The sequence below is a fragment of the Anomaloglossus baeobatrachus genome, chromosome 3 (genome assembly GCF_048569485.1).
Source record: "Anomaloglossus baeobatrachus isolate aAnoBae1 chromosome 3, aAnoBae1.hap1, whole genome shotgun sequence".
NCBI lineage: Eukaryota > Metazoa > Chordata > Amphibia > Anura > Aromobatidae > Anomaloglossus > Anomaloglossus baeobatrachus.
This window is the reverse complement of record NC_134355.1, coordinates 132,409,194-132,429,292: the sequence shown is the minus strand read 5'-3', so window position 1 is coordinate 132,429,292 and position 20,099 is coordinate 132,409,194. Positions and strand designations below refer to the sequence as shown.

At 41.4% G+C, this 20,099-nt stretch overlaps 1 protein-coding gene across 1 annotated transcript in view; it reads left to right on the top strand.

The window, feature by feature from the left end:
• The first annotated feature begins 4,284 nt into the window (after positions 1 to 4,284).
• TMEM178A (transmembrane protein 178A) overlaps positions 4,285 to 20,099 on the top strand; it is a 198,385-nt gene continuing 182,570 nt past the window's right edge. Inside the window, exon 1 of the mRNA XM_075339444.1 lies at positions 4,285 to 5,316. Coding sequence (XP_075195559.1) covers positions 4,896 to 5,316 — 421 coding nt within the window. The 5' untranslated portion in view covers positions 4,285 to 4,895. The remainder of the gene's footprint in view (positions 5,317 to 20,099) is intronic.

Below are 20,099 nucleotides of genomic sequence, written 5' to 3'. Positions count from 1 at the left end.
CCGTTGTCTGGACTTGTGAGAGTTACTCCACACCGTAGGCAGGTTGCTTAGGCAGGTACCGTGCACACCGTGACCTGGTTCTGTGAGAGCGATACTCTACATCTTAGACAGGTCGCCTAGGCATGTACTGTTTACACCAAGACCTGATTTGGTGAGAGGAATACTCCACATCTTAGACAGGTCGCCCTGCAGGTATCACTCATGCCGTGACCTGGTCCTGTGAGAGGGATACTCCACACCTTAGACAGGTTGTCTAGGCAGGTGGCCTGTTGACACAAGCCTGTTATATGCACAGTGTGCTAAAGCTTCTACTGTGAGTTATTTATTGGCATAACCTATGTGAGGTCAACATTGGTTACAGTGGCTTTCTCCATTTAATTTGCATAATTTCTGTGAGGTAAACACAGGTTATAGCGACTCACTCATACTCCTGTGTGCCGTGAACACAGGCTAGTGGGTGTTCATTTATAGTTACCTTTAGCTGTTGTGTCTGCCTTGTCCTTTGGACTACTAGCTGCAGTATTCCATCTCTCCACGGTGGACCCCAGGTTGCGATTGAATTATTTCTGTTCAATCCGCCAACCCCATGACACTACACACCTTTTTTTTTACAATTTATTTAAGTAATTAAAAAAAAAAAAAGGTTCATGCGATTCCTCTTATTTTGATACACAGCCATGATAAGCACATGGTTGGGAACTGCAGCCTGTAGCTGTGGACTTTATCTGTGTTGGTATCAATAAATGGATGGACCCTATGCCATTTTATTTTTTTTCCATTACAATATAAAACTAACCAATCACATACACTGTCTGGGGTCGGGGTTTGACTATTGCCAATTAGATATGCTGGTGGGCGGGGAAAGCATTGAATGTGTATGAGGGATAATGAGTGGCCCCAGAAGTACAGCCCTGGGAGTAGTTACAGCCACGCCGAAGACTCGGTAAGTATGTCAAGCCTAATTCCTTCCTCATTTTATTTCTTTTGCAGCCCCCTACAACATTTTACAACACATAAGTTTGGCCTCCCATTGAATTCAATGCATTCGGCATGTTCGTCGAACAGCTCGACGAACACTGGCAAGCTCGGTAAAGATCGGTGAACTGAACTTTGAAAGGTTCGCTGATCTATACTTATTAGGAATCTACTGTATCCTCACCCATCCCCTGTAGACTGTGAGCCCTCACGGGCAGGGTCCTCTCTCCTCCTGTACCAGTCTTTGCCTTGTATTGTTTATGAATATTGTACTTGTTTTTATTATGTATACCAACTTTTCACATGTAAAGCGCCATGGAATAAATGGCGCTATAATAAAAAATAATAATAATTAGTCCTGTAAAGCTGTTACTCTTAGTGAAATAAATTCAAAGGTGATTTTATTTTTTTTACTTTACATCACAGAAAAACATAGTCGGCTAATATTCTTTTCAGCACAATGTTTTTCTCTGTTATTCTGTTTATTGTTTTTATAGAAAACAGAGAAATATTTATGTTAACAACCCTATTGATTTTAATGCCACAAGCAGCCTATGCTCATTTAGGAAATTCTTCAATATTTAATAATAGTAAAGCCTTCATATGTATGTAGCGCCCCACGGGACCTGCAGAGCATAACTCGTTACCGGGCCAATGCTTTTGTGGGGTTGCTGTGAATGGCCTGACCCGGCTCCATGGCCCTGTCGGCCACAGGCAAAGAGAGAGTCAAAAAGTGGGAATGGGGGTTTGCTTTGCAGCGCCACTCGTGGTGCGCGGCCAGGGATTAGCCGCCGCTGCAAGATGTCGCTCTCCTCCAGGGCTGATGTTACCGCAGCCCAGATAGTCCAGCTCCCCCAGGTGGAGCAAACCCCAGGGAGTACGTAGGTGACGGGGGAAGGGCCGTTGGCGCCGAAGTGCGGGGAGGCGGCGCCGGCAAATCAGAGTCTCACACAGGGGCTGCGGTTCCAGGTGTTTTACTCACAGTTTGTGTGCTGCGCCCGCAGAGTATCGGTCATTGCCGTGATGGGCCTCAGCCGATCCCGGATGAAGCAGAGGTCACTACCGGTGTTGTGAAGCGTGTGAGACCTTCCTCCTTTGGCCTTGTAGTGTGGATCCCCGTGGTGTGAAGCTACTTAGGGACCCCAGTGTTTTTGGCTTTAGTTGCTGTCCCATACACAGGCAGCGCGAAACTTGTTATGGACTTGACCGTGCCCATGGCTCCGGTCTCTGTCTGCTGCCGTTCCCCGGGACGTTTGGTGGTGGACAATGGGACGTGAAATCCTCTTTCCCTGCAGATTTGTTAAAGTCCATGAAGGTTCCCCTAACCGAGGACTCTGCACCCTGACTGGCACCGGTCCCGAAGGGGCTGTTGGGGGCTCACCCTCCAGTTACTGAGTTGCTCCTCTCTCTTACAGCTCCACTTGGTTGTCTCCTGCTTCTCTCAGTCCGTCCTGTGCAAACTCAGTGCGGTGTCATGGCCCCTGGTCCTGGGACTAATTCCTCCAGTCTCCTGTCCCCAGGACCAGTCTGTTAAACGCTGCTCTCCTAGGGCTGTCTGCTCTCTTCTGCTCCCAAACTGTTCTCAGGTAAAACTCCCTCTTAAGTAAAACTAAGTGTGTTCGCTCACTTCCCAGTCAGCCCCCACCTTTTTGATGACTCATCCTGCCCGAGAATTTCCCATCCTGGTTTCCTGAGTAATGTTAGTGCTGGTTCACTAACTGGGTGTTTATGTAAGTGTATTGTGTAAGCTCCAAGCACCAGCAGTTAACCTCCTCTTACCCGGATAAGCATTACACCTTAAGACAGATGCAATACTCTGTGGCGACTGAAGCCTCAGGGACGTCACACATAGACCCATTATAATCAATAGGTCTGCGCACACGGCTGTGTTTTCACAGGACCGTATGTTTGTGTGGAGCACATGTGTCTGTGTGCTCTACATGGCAACATGTCCATTTTGCTCCGGCAGCACTGATGTCACACGGACCTCACACTGATGTGATTCATTTTACATGTACCAGAGAAAACAAAAGTCATATAAAAATTAAGGATTTCCATGCTTACCTGTCTCCAGCGCTGCTGTTATTTCCAAGCCTGCTCATTATGCTCATGCATATTCTCTGCACTCATTGCGGACCCGGAAGTAACAGCAAAGCGGGAGACAGCAGCGCTGGAGACAGGTAAGTATACCAACTCATGCTGTCTGTGTGCTATCCGGATGTCACATGGATAGCACAGGGACAGCACACGTAAAACACACACACACATATGGACACACATAGCACCTTCAACATGAAACATGAGTGTGTTTTACGCTGACATGTGAAGGAGGCCTAAACCTGTATCAAAGCCACCTATGGGAAAGATAGCTTTACATGTTAGTTTGATGGTCTGACCTGGGACAACTAGCCTGGAGCTGCCCCAAAACGACCTCTCCCAACGCCGCTCCAAGCGATTGCCAGGTCTCTCACCATGGAGGGAGACAATAGATAATGGATGAAAAATAATATGTACATCATTTGAAATAAATTCTTGAACTTTCCCTAATTACCTAAAAATGCTGCTTTATTTTTACTAGAAAATAAACCACATTGTCAATATTCATTTTATTATATACGCATCATACAAAAGTGATATTATGCAAAATATTTTTTATTATGACACAATTTTCCTAGATCTGAAAAGGTAATCTAGCAGCACTATAGGGATATAGATATTTGAGAGGAAAGTACATAGCACCTTAGAAAATATGGCTCCTATGTGTAGGTGGGGGAAAGCACATCATTTGCACTGCATAGTTTGATAGAGTATATTGTTTTCCTAGAAACAATATTATCACAAGATCAGTGAATAAGTATGATGTGATAATCACAGTTTTTACCAGATGCCATGATAATTTAATCTTATATAATAGCATTGATTGTCGTAATGAATAATGACAAGAAATTGCAAAATATTTATGCTATATTCCGAAAGATTATTGTATGGGATTTATCATTAATATTCCTATAGTTACAGGCTCTACCAGAATTCTGTCACTATGTTGCTTCTTGCCTGTATTTCCTCTATACCGCACTGTTACTGATTTGTCTTGGTGACCTTGTCATACCCTGCCTAGATCTGGGAAGGACACATGCTGTGGGGAGTAGATCATTATTCTGATTGATTAGACTGTACATTATTCATTCACTTAGCAGGTATAAATATCCTTCTACTTCTTGATTTAGAGATTTGTAGCCATGCTGCATTGAACAGAAAGATAGGGAGAGAGCAAAGAGGGAGAGATAAAGAGCTGAGAGCTTAGAAAGAGTGGAATGTAAGGGAGATTAAAGCAAGAGAGAGATAGAGAGAGGAGAATCAGAGGAAGATAAGTAAGAGAACACAGGAGAGGAAGGAGAGGGAGAGGAAAGGGCAGCAAGGAGAGAGGAAAGGGCAGCAAGGAGAGAGGGGGAGAGAAATGATAGGACAGGGAGAGAATAAGTATAGTATGGGCAGAGAGGAAGGTGGGGCAATGTAGGGAAGAAATAATGTTCTAGGAAAGGAGGGAGTGAGGAGGGAAGATACACTGCTTGGCTGGGTAAGAAAGCTGCTGCCTGCATTCTGTTCCTGGGCAGGCTATGAGACTGCAACACACATCATAGGCTGAGTTGAATCCAGGTTCTGCACAACTCACTAGATTTTGATTGCTCAGTAGGAGACTGAAGACAGCCAGAAGTGGGTGAGATGACATGACATGATGGACTAGGCTATGGAGAGGAGGCATCCTGTATGTTTTGGAGGATGCAGATCACAGAAGGGGTGGCTTAATGGTTGCAAAGGCACAACGAGGGGTGAGAGGAAAGGAGTGGGTTTCCTAAAACCAAGCATCATGCCAGCCAGTATTGCCTTGGTGTGATGCTGCTGCTGCTGCACAAAGAGCCATGGAGACACGGGGCTTGGTCACTGCTGTTAGCCTGGCTCTGAGCCTTCTCTCCCTGATTCTGCTGGTCATAGCTATATTCACAGACCACTGGTATGAGACAGACACACGCAAACACAAGGAGATATGTGAGAGCCAGGGGAACTCAGACCCTACAGACCAGAAGAACAGACTCATGCCCCTCTATCAGCTGCCCTTCCGTGGAGATTCCTCAAAGAACCGCAAGATGGGTCTTCTGTCACCAGCCCCAGCTGGCGGGGTAAGAGAACCAGAGGATCTGCTGGAGAATTGGAGGTCTCTCTTGGGACTGGGGGTGCTGGAATCAGACTGTGGACGCCCCCTCTTCTCTACCTACTCTGGGCTATGGAGGAAATGTTACATTATGGGAATTGACAAGGACATTGACCATCTGATCCTGAAAGGTGGGCATGGTTACATAGGGTGGAATTATCTTTCTGGGGTTTGTTGATACCATGTGCTCAGTATTTGGCGTGGTGTGTAAGCTCCATTAAACTAGGGGTCTTCTTGTGAAAAGTTTCAGCATTATAACTATGCCATTGTTTTTTTAACAATTTTTTTTGCAAATATAAAAACACAAATAAAACAGTATCCGTACTTTGTATGACATTTCTAAAAACAGAATAGTAGAAATAATTTGTTTAGTCAGATCAATCATTTGAGCTAATTTACAGCATTGAAGACTATTGATTACGCGTATTTACACGTAATCCAATAATACCCGGTGTTAGTGGGAATAATGCGTGTAAACAGGAAAAGGGACAAGATGTTGGACTTGTTCTTAGGATGACTGTTCTTTTTATGATTGGAGTGCGTAAATGGTGAAATAGCACAAAATACATTTTGGGTTATAGCAGCGTTTATAGCTTTTCACGGTTCATTAAAAAATGTTCCCATTCTAGACGAGTCTAGATAAATGTCCTAATTATCAATGTCAGTCTGATTGGTGTTAAAATCAATATAGCTGAGCTGTTCTCTTGTTTAAGGCTGTGGGAATACGACAACATTGTCAAATTACTATATATCATCAAAGAAATTGACTGGAGCTAAGGGCAAGAATTAGCTTTTCGTATGATCTAAGTCCTCATAGTCATCCACATCCTCAGCCAGCTGAGATAGAGGAAATGACAGCTTAATTACAAACAACTGACTCCTAAAAATGGACCATATATGACTTTACTTTCTTACTTTTCATTAGTGGCAATTATTTTCACAATGTATAGCCCATGTCCTATCAATAACATAGATAATTTACAATTTGAACAGCCAAGTTCTCCTATCATGGTATAAACATATTTTATATACTGAATATTTACACATGTAGATAATAATTGTACATGAAAACCACTAAAATTAGCCATAATGAATTGAATAATCATATGTATATGTGTTTATGAGTCCAATGTCCGCATTTTTCTGGCATGTTTCCCCTGACTGAAGACACAGGGTATAAAAACAATAGCTGTGCAATCTGTTCGATTTCTAATTGAACCATTAATTAAAATAATAAGTTAACTGTATTGGCCGGGTTTATAAATCTTATTCAAATCACTGTAAATTGACAGAGCAATAATAAAACCCCCTAAGTATAAAAAATATAAGTCATAATGTTTATGGCAGCTCAAATCTAGATATTATTATATTAATTTATATAGGGCTAACATATTCTGCAGGGCTGTACTGATATTGGCACCACTAATATCAGTCCCTGTCACCATTAGTACCCCCAATTATTGGAGTGTGGGACTAAACCCACACACAGGGGGTCATACAGATGATTCTCTTGGTCAGATTCAATGTTAACTACTAGTGATGAGCAAATACTAAAATATTTGGGTTTGGGATATTTGTACTAATATCAAGTACTATTCCAGTATTCGTCACAAATAACGAGCCTAATGCAAGTCAATGAGGAAAAAGAGCATTTTTCTGGGAAGTCTTCAAGAAAAATGCTCAGTTTCCTCATTGACTTACATTGGGTTCATTATTCGTGACGAATAACTGGAATAGTAGTAGGTAGTCGGTACGAATATCCACAACCCAAATATTTTAGTTATACGCTCATCACTAGTAACTACTGAGCCACCATACTGCCCACATATAGAACCAAAACCCCATAATAGTAGGTATTCAGTTCAAATATCCCAAACCTGCATATTTTAATATTTACTCATCACTATTAACTATTGAGCCACCATACTACCCACATCTAGAACCAAAATCCCATAGTAGTAGGTAGTCGGTACGAGTATCCATAACCCAAATATTTATATATACACTCATCACTAGTAACTACTGAGCCACCATACTGCCCACAAATAGAACCAAAATCCCATAGTAGTAGGTTTTCAGTACAAATATCCCAAACCCGAATATTTTAATATTTACTCATTACTATTAACTACTGAGCCACCATAGTGCCCACATATAGAACCAAAATCCCATAGTAGTAGGTAGTCGGTACAAATATCCATAACTCAAATATTTTAATATTCGCTCATCACTTGTAACTACTGAGCCACCATACTGTCCATATATAAAAACAAAATCCATAGTAGTAGGTATTCAGTACAAATATCCCAAACCTGAATATTTAGTATTTACTCATCGCTTATAACTATTGAGTCACCATACTGCCCACATAAAACCAAAATCCTATATGTAAAGTTATAGCACATGACTATTGGGAATATGGGTCGGGCTACCTGGCGACTTATGATGATATGACATGAGCCTGAAATGTTACTTTGTTATATCGCAACTCGTGATAGTCAATGTGGTCCCTTGTGGTCTTGACTATGACAAGATAGTTGGCAAAAATCCAAACCGCCCGGATTGACTTATACATTACCTTCGAGCCACGTGACATTGCGACCCTATGTCGCTCAGCCACAATTTACCGTACAACCCTTGCCTAACTCCTATGTGTATGTATTAGCATATGACTATTTGATTGTTATAATTAGTATCCTAAAACAGATTGGGATGTATAATTGTTGCCTAGCTACACATCATAGATTTATTTACCAGCCATCTGCGATTTATGTAATGCTAGTGCCTAGAAAGTGTTGATACCCATAAATACTCATTGTAAGTGTATTCACACAGAATGCATCTTTGACACTCTAGAACACGAGTTAATGGACTATGCTCTGCACGGCACTGTAAACTGCAGCTGGCACCCTTAGGAAATAGAGCAGATCATTATAAGAATTGAAATAAACTGGAGGGAACCAAGGCATATATTTCTTCTCTTCCAAAAGGAAGATGAATGACACTTGTTTGTTAGTAAATGCGCTTGAATTCGAGCAATTATCCCTGGAATCATTCGTGTAGGGAGGTTTTCTAAAAATGGATGTGAGAATTGACCTATAAACCTCTTTACACAATTATACCTCGACTGTGTCACATCAATCTAATTTACCCATCGTTAATGTATGTAATGAATAGGATAAGTCACAATGATTATATTCATAGCTCTTTAACCTCTTTCCACTGGTAACATTTGCTGAAACCTTTCGCATCTCACATAAATTAATTTGTGTACGGCTCTGCATTTTTATTTTAGAAGCCCTTAGCTATGTCCATATCTTGTATACAAGCACATAAGACTCCTAAGGAATAAATAGCATTCAGCAGTTCTAGAGGTTGGTACAATGTCAGTGCCCAACCTCACTTCCAATAGACAAATTTAATATATAAAATATACTGAAAAATCATTTGAATTGGAAAAACAAATACAAAGTTAAATTATACTATGTAAGAATACACAGGGGACATTTCAATAACCTTTTCAAAGGCAGATATGGTATAAAAAGCTGCAATATCTTAATATATAGCCTTATCTGACCGACTGTAATTCACAGACAGATTTTTGGCGCTCAGATTTGATGTGCTTGCTGAACAGATGTATATGGGATGTATCAACATAATTGTTTAATGCCCTCCAAAAAATGCAGAAACTGCATAAATATTGTCAGCAGTTTGCAACTTGGCATGGCTTTGTATTCATTTTCCTACTGAATGGTGAAAAACAGACTCTTTTTGGAAGCAGAGCACATATTTATTTTATTAAGCGTATAAAAGTCCCTTATATCGCTTAACGTACACAGAAAAACAAGTTTGAGATTAAATTAATGCCTTTTTCCTGCTCATCCCTCTGTTTTTTAGTAGCATTATCTTGTTTACATAAAGGACTTTTATAAGCTTTAAATTGTAAAATAATTTTTCGCGCTATTTGTAAAAGAAAATAGATATAGGCTATATTTGTGTAGATGTCTATACTACATTGGCAGTATCAGTGCTGCCCAAATTGTATGGAGTGCTACAATAGTAGTAGAATTAATTGCCCTTTTTGTTACATTTCATTTTTAGAGGCAGAGAATTAGACAGATCTGCTTCATTTTGGCGCTGAAATTCTAATTGATTATCCCTATAGGTCTCCTTACGGCCTCTTTCACACATCTGTGAAAAACCACGCACGTTTTTCACGGATGTTTCAAAGGTGCGTTTTGCCCTCCGTGAGCCGTGTTTATGGCACACGTGTGTTCTCCGTGTGTTATCCGTGATAACACATGGAGAACAGGAACTTTCTACTCACCTGTCCCTGGCTTCGCTGTCCGTGGTGCTGATCTTTGGTCTCCGGTCCTGCCGACTCCCCGCTGCTGCTGCTTCCAGCCGCAGTGAAGTGAATATGCAATGAGCATAATGAGCGGCGGTCGGAAGCAAGTGATAGCAACGGCAGAGACAGGAGGGCTGGAGAAGGTGAGTAAAGTTTTTTTTATTATTTTCTCAGACATGTGTGTTTTCTCCGGCGCGTGTCACATGGAACACCTCTGTGTGGTCCGTTTGCATTCCGTGTGACACCCGTGATGCCGGAGAAAAACGGACATGTCTATGTGTGGAGCACACGGGCACACATATGCTCCACACGTACACACGGTCCATGGCAGAATATGCACGTGAGCGCAGACCCATTGATTTAAATGGGTCTACATGTACCCATGTCTCCGGTACGTGAGGAAACGGACCAAACACGTGCCGGAGTCACGGACTTGTGAAAGAGGCCTAAAGTGCATTAAATGGGAAATATCCTTGTGAGAGCTCACATATTGGCTTAGTGGTTAGCACTCTTGATTTGCAGTGCTTGGCTTCTTGGATCAAATCTCTCTAAAGACAACACCTGCAAGGAGTTTGTATGTTCTCACCATGTTGTGTGTCTACTGGGTACTCCAGCTTCCTTCCACATGGCTAAAACATACTGATAGGGAATCCCTATGGGGACAGTAATGATAATGTCTGTAAAGTGCAGTGGAATTATTGGTTCAAAATCAGTGAGTAAATTAACCTATTTACGACCTATGATGTTCTGAGCGAAATGCACTTCTTTTATGCCATTGGAAACTCCAAATTAGTAACATTTGTTTTACGAGCACTCTGGAAATGATTGGAGCACACACGCTGGTGTGTACTCCAATAATCATGTGAGCAGTTTGTATAGTATCCCAAACAAAGAACTAAATTCTCAGAACTGTGCTCTAATTAGAGCCACAGGTGTGTGTATAGAAATGTGAAACTTCCCCTCCCATCAGTGTTAGCTGAGCCCTATGACATCATTCAGTTTATTTAATCGTATGAACGTATATCTTACCATCATATAAAAATAAACAGACAATAGACAGTGATTGAAAAATATCAACAGGATAAAAATCAAATTTGAATATCAAGATTTTCTATATATGCAATAGCGTTATCATTTACAATATAGAAATCCTTCTTGTCACCATGGTTGGATCTCAGGGGGCACTCCTCAACAATGTGCTGGATAGTTTGACGATCTGCTCCACAGTCACAGGTCGGAGAGTCATATTTTCCCCACTTATACATAAAATCTGCACAGACGCCAAAGTTTGTTCTGATACGATTTAGAGTAACCCATGTTTTCCTTGGTAGATTGAAGCTTGGTGGAGGGTTTTGTAAATTAGGGAACATTTGGGGATCACCTTCTACTACATTGACCCAAAGTTCTCGCCATTTCTCCTCTAAATTGAAGTTTTGTTCGTGCAAGGTGATTGCAGTTCGGATGGGTGGATGTCTTGATTTCAATCGTTGTATTGTAACATCTCTGATATTTTGGTGTATTGGAAGTTTTTCATTATTCACTACTTTAGTGTACTCTTTAAGTAGGAGCTTTTGTCTTCTTAGATTTGCGGGTGCGATATGACCCAGCACAGGTAACCAGTGAACAGGTGTAGGTCTAATAGCACCAGATATTATACGCAAAGAGTTGTTCAGCTGAGTGTCAATTAAGTTTACATGACAGCTATTTAACCATGCTGGAGCACAGTATTCTGCAGCAGAGTACACCAGGGCAAGAGTAGATGTTCTCAAAACAGATGTTGCCGAGCCCCAGGAGGATCCACAAAGTTTCTGAATAATATTATTACGTGCTTTCAAAACAATCAAATTATATCTAGATTTCCTGGTCAATATATCTTACCTCATACCTGATAATCATTCAGTTATAAGACAAGATGGTTTCTATAAAAACAGAATGGATTGTATTCTCTCCCAATGTGCTATGTACATCATGGGTCTTTTCCCTGCCTTTGATGCTGGCTTGCATGCTGAACCTGTGTCATTCCCTGCAGATGAAGGGTGAATCATTCAACCTTTATCTGCTTCTATCAGCCATGGTCCACCCGCAGCTGTTAAATGCCAATGTCAGAGGCCTTTCACGTGCGCTATCGGGGGGCTTGCTCTTCTGAGCCCTCATTGGCGTGCCTGCGTCGCGAACGCGAGTTGCTGATGAGATGTCATGACAGCCAGGGGTCACCTGATGACCCCTGTGTATGTCATCTCAGTACTCCTGAGAAAAACAGCCTGTCGCTGGGGTTCATAGGAGGCCGTGATTTCTTCTATATACAGCAACACTGTATCAATGCTGTATATAGAACAAGTGATCAGACTATTGCTATTTCAACGTGTATATACCCCCAAATAATATCAATAAAAACATCAACTCGGGGCACAAAAAATAAGTCCTTCCACAGCCCCAGATGCCAAAAATATAAAACGTTACTGCTTTGGGAAAGTCATGACACAAGAAACATGTTTGTTTTTCAAAATTTCCGGATTTTTTTCACAACTTAAATAAAACAAAAACTATACATGTTTGGCATCTATATAATTGTGCTGACCTGCAGAATCATATTTCCAGTTCAGTTTAATGGTAAAATAAACTCTATAAATAAAATAAAAACCAAAAACAATTGCAGAATTTCATTTTTGTTGCTATTTCGCCATATTTTTTGCTGCTTCCCATTACATCATATGATAAAATGAAGGGTGTCATTCAAAAGTTCAACTCATCCCTTACAAAACAAAACCCTCACATGGGTATATCAGCGGGAAAAGAAAAAGTTGTGGCTTTTGGAATAAGGGGAGGAAAAAAACTAAAGAGCAAAATAGTGCTCTTTCGCCTGGCCCTTAAGGGATTAAATATACAGCATATAGCTAGGCATGGGCTGGTGGATACAACAGTCAGCAGAGTGCAGTTACTACTTGTTATCTTGGCACTGAAGAGGGGGGTCTTAGTATTTGGACCACCATCAATCACAACTTTTGACATCTATAAATCAAAATATCTTGTTTCGCACAAATGTTCATCACTTAAGTCCTTCCTTAGGTATGTCCAGATGCTTCCTCCTCTCCAGTTAAAGGGGTTGTCCGACATAAAAATTTTTGAGTTTAAGCTAATCTGTGCTGTATTGTCATATAAATCACCCCTCATTGTTATTTTTTGTTTTCTAACTTTTGTTCCTCTTGAATTCACCCTTTATTCTCTGCAGCTCTCTGTTTACATTCAGCACAAGCAATCTGACCACTTCCTGTGCCAAACCTCAGTCAGAGCTGACACCGCCTGGCCTCACTGTCCAGCCCCACCCCAGTGTCCAGCCTCGCCCCCTGCCCACCCCCTGCACACACATTCCCTGTCAGTATATTCTGCCCCAGCACTGACCTGTTATCACTACAGCATTGCAAATAACAGCCCCACATCGGGCTCTGCACCGCACACGCACACATATGGCTCTGTACTCCACACACACATCAGGCTCTGCACCGCATACACACATCGGGCTCTGCACCGCATACACACATCGGGCTCTGTACTCCACACACACATCAGGCTCTGCACCGCATACACACATCAGGCTATGCACCGCATACACACATCAGGCTCTGCACCGCATACACACATCAGGCTCTGCACCGCATACACACATCAGACTCTGCACCGCATACACACATCAGGCTCTGCACTGCATACACACATCAGTCTCTGCACCGCATACACACATCAGGCTCTGCACCGCATACACACATCAGGCTCTGCACCGCATACACACATCAGGCTCTGCACGCACACACGGCGCTCTATACCGACCCCCCCCTACCCTCAAAGGGAACACATGTAGGGAGTACATACTCACCCGTCCTCGGTCCCCGCCGCCGCTGCACGTTCGTCCACTGTCTGTGCTCTGGACATATAAGCACAGTAGTGACGTCACCGCTGTGCTGAAGAGAGCACAGACAGCGGGGCAGTGATGAGAAGCGCAACGCTCCTTCTCATCAGCGTTTTCAAATATACCGGCATTTGTGATCTGTGATGCTGGTATATTTGAATGTGTGATCCTGAGCAGGGGCCCGGTGCTGGAGCTGACACCATGGCAGCCGCCGCCAGGCCCCACCCCCAGGTCACGGACCCCACAGCAGTGCAGGGGGAGTTTGTGGGCAGAGTACGGGGTGCGGGGGAATGTGTGGGAGGGTGCAGGGACGGGGACGGGGACTCCACGCACCGTACAGCCTAGCAGGGCGGCTACATGCTGTTTCCAGATTTGCATGTCAACATAGCCCTGCCCATGTTGACATGAAATGACCGGAAGCAGCAAAATCGCGGCAGGAGCGGTCACATGACCACTCTGAGCCGGGGGAGAGGAGCTGACAGCAGGGCAGGTAAGTGGTCTCTATCTACTTACCTGGCCCAATGTAGCCCAATAGGGTAATAATGAAAAAAACTCAAAATAAGCCGGATAACCCCTTTAATGACTTAATAAGGGTCCACACTGTTTATACATGTAGTAGGCAATATATCTGTGCTAACCATCAGTAACAGGTAGATTATTTCCTATAAGAAATCCTTGGTAGTTTATGACCAGTGCTGTCCCATGATCATCTTATCATTGTGGAATGTGGTTTACAGCTACCATATAGCATTTCCTATGCTGATTTCCAGTTGTGTACCTGTATCATGACTATTTTAGTAGTAGCTCGTAAGCACGGACAACTTCAAGATTAAATTAAGCCCAAAAGTGCTTGGCCAACCCTTGTACATATGTAAAATGTAAAAAAAATTATAGCAGGTGACGTGTGTTGTATCATTATTTTTCTCCCATTATTTTATTTTAATCTGTTTTTTTTTATTTTGTAATTCAAATATCATGAGATAAATGTAATGCGGCTTTGGTATTATTATACGTTGGAACTCGAATGGTAGCAAGGATTGTTGCCTTAGTAATATTTGCATCCTGTAAGACTTTAAGAGAATCTGTCCATAGGATTGTGATATGTAATCTGAGAGCAGCATCATGTATAGGCAGAGACCCTGATTCCAAACATATGTCCCTTATCGGGCTGTGTTTTGCTGTTTTAATATAATCAGTGCTTTTTCAACAAGAGGTTATCATTACAGGACACTACTCCAAGCTTGCTCCTGGCACTGATTAGCAGCTTTCTTTCTCTATAGAATATGTGTTGAAAGCCGTGGTCTGGGCGGGTTATACACAACTCAACAACTGAGCTCTGCTAGATCTACAACAGTGAAAACTGTGATTCTATCATAACTGCTGCACCTAGTAAAGTAACTGACATATCTCTTGAATAAGGGTCTCTGTCCCTACCTTATACTGCTGTTATCTTACATAGCAAAAATCTGATGACAGATTCCTTCATGAATCTCAATTCACACTGCACAACGATTCTAAGAAGTTAAAAAACAGATTATTTTTTGTAATAATGTAACAGTTTCAAACAGATAGTAGTGATACATATTTATTTTTTGCAATATATTTTTATTTCATGAACATGAGTTTTAATCCTATTTCCTGAGCATGATTATATGGTCTGGTATCATGCATGGGTCTCTGTTGATGGCACTTAGAGGTATGTTTTATAGTAGTCATATGGACTGTAGACAGCAATAAACAGGCTGTGACTTATTGACTTCTATAGGATAGTTTTGTAAACATGCCATGTGTCCTTTCCAGACATCATTGTGCAGGGAAGGGGAAGTGGTGAGCTGTGACATCCCATATTGCAAATTGTACATCCTGTGTAATAACTCTTGGATATAGAGGTGTCATCATTACAATCCAGCCAGCCAAGATAATGAGATGACTGATAGTAAGTGCTCTTTACAGGCAACCATTGATAACCTCATGTTAGGTGAGTGTTTTCTGCATGTGGAGCTCATATTCGACTGAATTCATTGAGATACTTTGAAAATGTTGTTTCCACTTTTTCATCATTTGCATATCATTAACATTGCTATTGATCCTCTGATTTACATAATTGCACTATTTTTCCTTCTTTGTGTTGCAATTTCAATGTTGAGGAGTGTTGAAGTAATTGTCACTTCAATTAAAAGTTTTTGGGATTTATTCTACGGCGTCGTTGAGAATTAAAGAAATACACAGACATGTGATTTCCAAAGCTCTCAAAATGACTTTAATGAGAATCATCTTTATTATAATCTTCAGAAATATGGGCATACCATGCAGAAATGTAAGCCTTTTTTTTACATGATAGCAAATAGTAAAATACATAACTGCATAGTAAATGCAGACACTCCCAGAATCCCCCCAGCTTAACCAACCCCCCCTCCAAGCAGTTCTTTGTCTAAAGAGTGAACTCTCACCCCTATAAACTTTTTTTTTTGCAGGCTTGAAGATTTTAGTTCCTTCCTTACTTTAACAGTAGTGAAAGAAATGTTAAGCCCTTTATAAGAAAAAATGAAATTAGGACGGGGGGGGGGTTAAGAAATTTATCAACACAGATTTTTTTAACCTATTTGGATAAAGTATACAGTTCAATCAAGAGCTTTTGAGTTACTGTATATTTTCATGATGTTAGTTAAAAAACAATCTCTCACTGGATTTATAAAAAAAAAAAAAATAATTCAAACTGATTGCCTCCTCTACTTGCCACTGCTGCTCTGCACAACAATTTTTATTTTTCTGCTGTGCCACACTAATCCAAAGTTAGAAACACTGGTAACGGTGTAAATTTTTCCTTCAATCAACTGGGTTTGTACCATAAATGTTATCTGTGGGAGCAGATGTGTTTTGTCTGCATTAAAAGAGAAAAGCAAATGCTCATAGAGTCGTGTGGCCCAGTTGGGTGAAGGGAAAATTTACATCTTTATTACCTGAGGGCATAACTTTAGAATGAAGAACGCAGAAGAGAATCAGATTGCAGTTTTAGGTTTATAAGAATAAGCATATTATATAGTTACATGATAGACAGATTATTATGTACATAAATAATCAATACCATTTGCATATCATGGTCTTGACATTATCATTATAAAATTTTAAAATGCCCTAAAAATATTCCTTAGTTTTTCTCATTATTAAAGTTAATAATAAATGTTTAATGTGAAAGATATCTAACTACAGTTTACTCATTCCACATCATACTTTCAATCAAATCTTTTTGAACCCCAGTGGTTCCCTATGTACGTGTGACTTGACTTCCAATGCTTCGAAGCACATCCCCATGACATTCTGTAATTTATTCACACCAAGCAGGCTGTATATTCAGAATACTACATGCACAAGTTTCTGGTATTATGTTTCTGCATTTATAATGCTAACATCTGGATAGACAAACCATGTCTGTCAAGGAGCATGGATATTACATTTTGATGAAGTAATATCACTGGAAATGGAGCCTGTCAGCGCCAAATGGCATACTAAACTGAGCACATAGTCTGCTACAAATCATAGCCTCGATCAAAAGCTTACCTAATATTTATATTTTTCTGACTCCATTGTGGATAAAATAATTTATTTTGTATGTTGGATAGGGTGCTCAATACATCCTGAACCACATTTTTATCTGGCCACATGTGGTAACTATCAGCCTTCTGATGAACCAGAGTGTTGGGGAAACGCGTTGAGGAATGAGGCGATAAAAAGATAAGTTATACTCCAGGCTTTCACTGATTAAGTTGTTGTTCTCATAGAGAACTATTGTGACCTGGGTTCTCCGGGGGGAGGTTGTGAACCCAGCTATTGCACTTGAATCACTTTATTTTGAGCACTGCGCTTTATTCTTTGTTGCAGGGGTTTGCAGGGTTAGGACAGGAAAGCCGTCAACGAGTGGGGTCACCACATTGTACATCTAGGGTGCCAACCTCCACGGCTAGGTGGGACACAGGAGGGAGTGGATATTGTAGGGTCTATGTTTATATGTATGAATACCTGATAACTAGTATTTTTATACATTATTATTAAATGCCAGGCCATTAAAACCCATAGTAAAATAGAGACCTTATTTATAGATCATTACTTTCTAATTACTTTCTAACTGGCCGCTGACCTTAGTTTCCTATGTTATCCTTTTGGTGAGCTCTCCCTAATAGCAATATTTAAAATTATTCAGCTCCTAGTCTCCCCAAGATGTTTTACCATGTCTGGCTTCATCAGGGGACTGATAAGCCTCTGTCACCTGGTGAAGCCAGACATGGTGAAACATGTTGGGGAGCTAGGAGCTGAAACATTTTACATATTGCTATTAGTGAGTGCTCACCAAAGGGGTAACATAGGAAACTCAGGTCCGCGGCCTGTTAGTCCATATGAGACAATAATTATCTATAAATAAGTTCTCCCTTTTGCTATGGGTTTTAATGGTCAGGCATTTAATAATAATGACAATAAATGTTAAGTTTTAATGGTTTTGAGTTAGGGTATCTTCAGTTGCCTATGACAATTTGTTTGTAACTTAACTGGTGTTTCATTCGCTTTCCCAGAGACAGTGCCTCCTCCAGTCTAAGCTCTGGCATTGCAGTGTGCACAGCCTTGTCTCCTGTCTTCAATCACCTACTACACCCAGCTATATAGCAGAGTGGCTTCCATATTTGCAATGTGCACATCTACTGTACATGTAAAATGGATGTCTTCAATGCTTTATCATGAATTAACAATGTTTAAACCAAATTTCTTGTGGTAAACATATTTTTTAAATTGTTGTGATTTTCCTTTAATTATCTATCTTTATTGAAAATAAGTATTAAAAGTTTACTATTAGTCGTATACTTTCTGTTAAAAATGTGTCCCAGAAGACATTTTTCAATATAATGCCAGGCCGCATGTTGCTTGCGCTACTGTGAGCTGGCATGTCGTCAACTTGCTACCATGGCCTGCAACATCTCCAGACTTGTCTTTCATCACACACATCTTGAACCCTATTGGTTGTCGCTGGCAGCGGCGGATCTTGATGATTTGCTACCCAAGTGCATTCAGCATGGCAGAACAATCCTCAGACAGTCTTTAGTAACCTCACTGATGGCATGCCAACGCATGAGCATGGTGCTCATACCTGATGCTATATAATTTGGGAAGTTTTAAGAATTTTGTTTCTATTTCTCATCATTTGCATATCATTAACCTTTCTATCGATCCTGTGATTTCCATAGATCCAAGACTTTTCCTTCTTGGTGTAGCACATGGGCGTACCCAGGATCAAAACTATGGGGGCGGGGGGGGGCAAGCCATGGTCGTTCAGGTTGTAAAATATTAGAACGGAAAAGGTGAATAAAACAAAAATTTTAAGAGAATTAAATGTAATTATAGCAGTGCTTTATTAGTTATTACAATTATTTTCTTGCAAATAAATTTAAATTTTTATTCTGATTACATGTCTTATACTAATATAATTTTTCTTGGGTTTGAAGAAAACTTGTTCAAAACTTTTGTTTCAATCCAGTCCCGATTTTCCTTGAAGAATTTCCGATGGACGTTCATCAAGCACAACCCAGTCAGTCTGTCCTCTCCCATTGTACTTCTGAGCCAGGTTTTTACCCTTCGAAGGGTACTAAAAGATCGTTCAACAGTAGCTGTCTCTCATATACATCTCATATACAGCCCCTCATAGGGTTCCCATCTCATATACAGCACCCCCATAGGGCTCCCATGTCATATACAGCCCCTCATAGGGCTCCCATATCATATACAGCCCCTCCATAGGGCTCACATGATAGGAGCCTTATGGGGGACTGTATCTCATATAAGGCCCCCCATAGGGCTCCCATATTCAGCCCTCCATCATATACAACAGCTCCCCAGACCCCCAGACTGTCTGATTTAATATTTACATTTTTTTTACTTGTGGCAGCAGCTCAGCCTCCCAGCAGTCTCCCCAGCTTGTGTTTGTGCCGGCCACTCTGCACTGCAGGACTCAACACAACGGGGCGCAGAGTGATGATGTCAATGTCATCACTCCGGTCACGTCCCCGCTAGCTGTACTGATTTGCAGTGCAGAGCGGCCGGCAGGCACTGAGGACGGGATTTTACAGCTCCTACTACGAGTGGCTGCGGGAGCAGCATTCAGCCTGTCCTGCGGTACTAGTGGGTGGCGGGTGGCGATGCACCCTGTCCTCTCCTCACCACCCGCACTGCCTGACGCACCCGCTACCTGACAGAGACAGTTCATAATAGGTGTGTGCCCCTGCTTCTAGGGGGGGCAGCTGCCCCCCCCACCCCTCGCTGGGTACCCCCATGGTGTAGCAATTTAAATGTTGAGCACTTTAGTTAAATGATGGCATTCTTGCTGTTGCATATACCCTTTTTAGGTTACTTAACAGCTGATTCCATAGTATTTATGCAATGAAGTCATATTCAAATTCCCAGATGAGCATTTCATGACCTATAAGTTTCTTCATGCCAAATTGGCAATTGCCACAAAGCACTGCAACTTGGCATAACTACCACCCAGACAAATCAGTTTCTTTGCTTTTAATTAATAAGAAGCAAACATCCTGAAACACGAGTCTGCAAATCAAATTTCTGGTTTTGCTTTTTATCCTACATAATGTGGCAAGGCAATTTAAAGGTGTTAGGATTGCTAC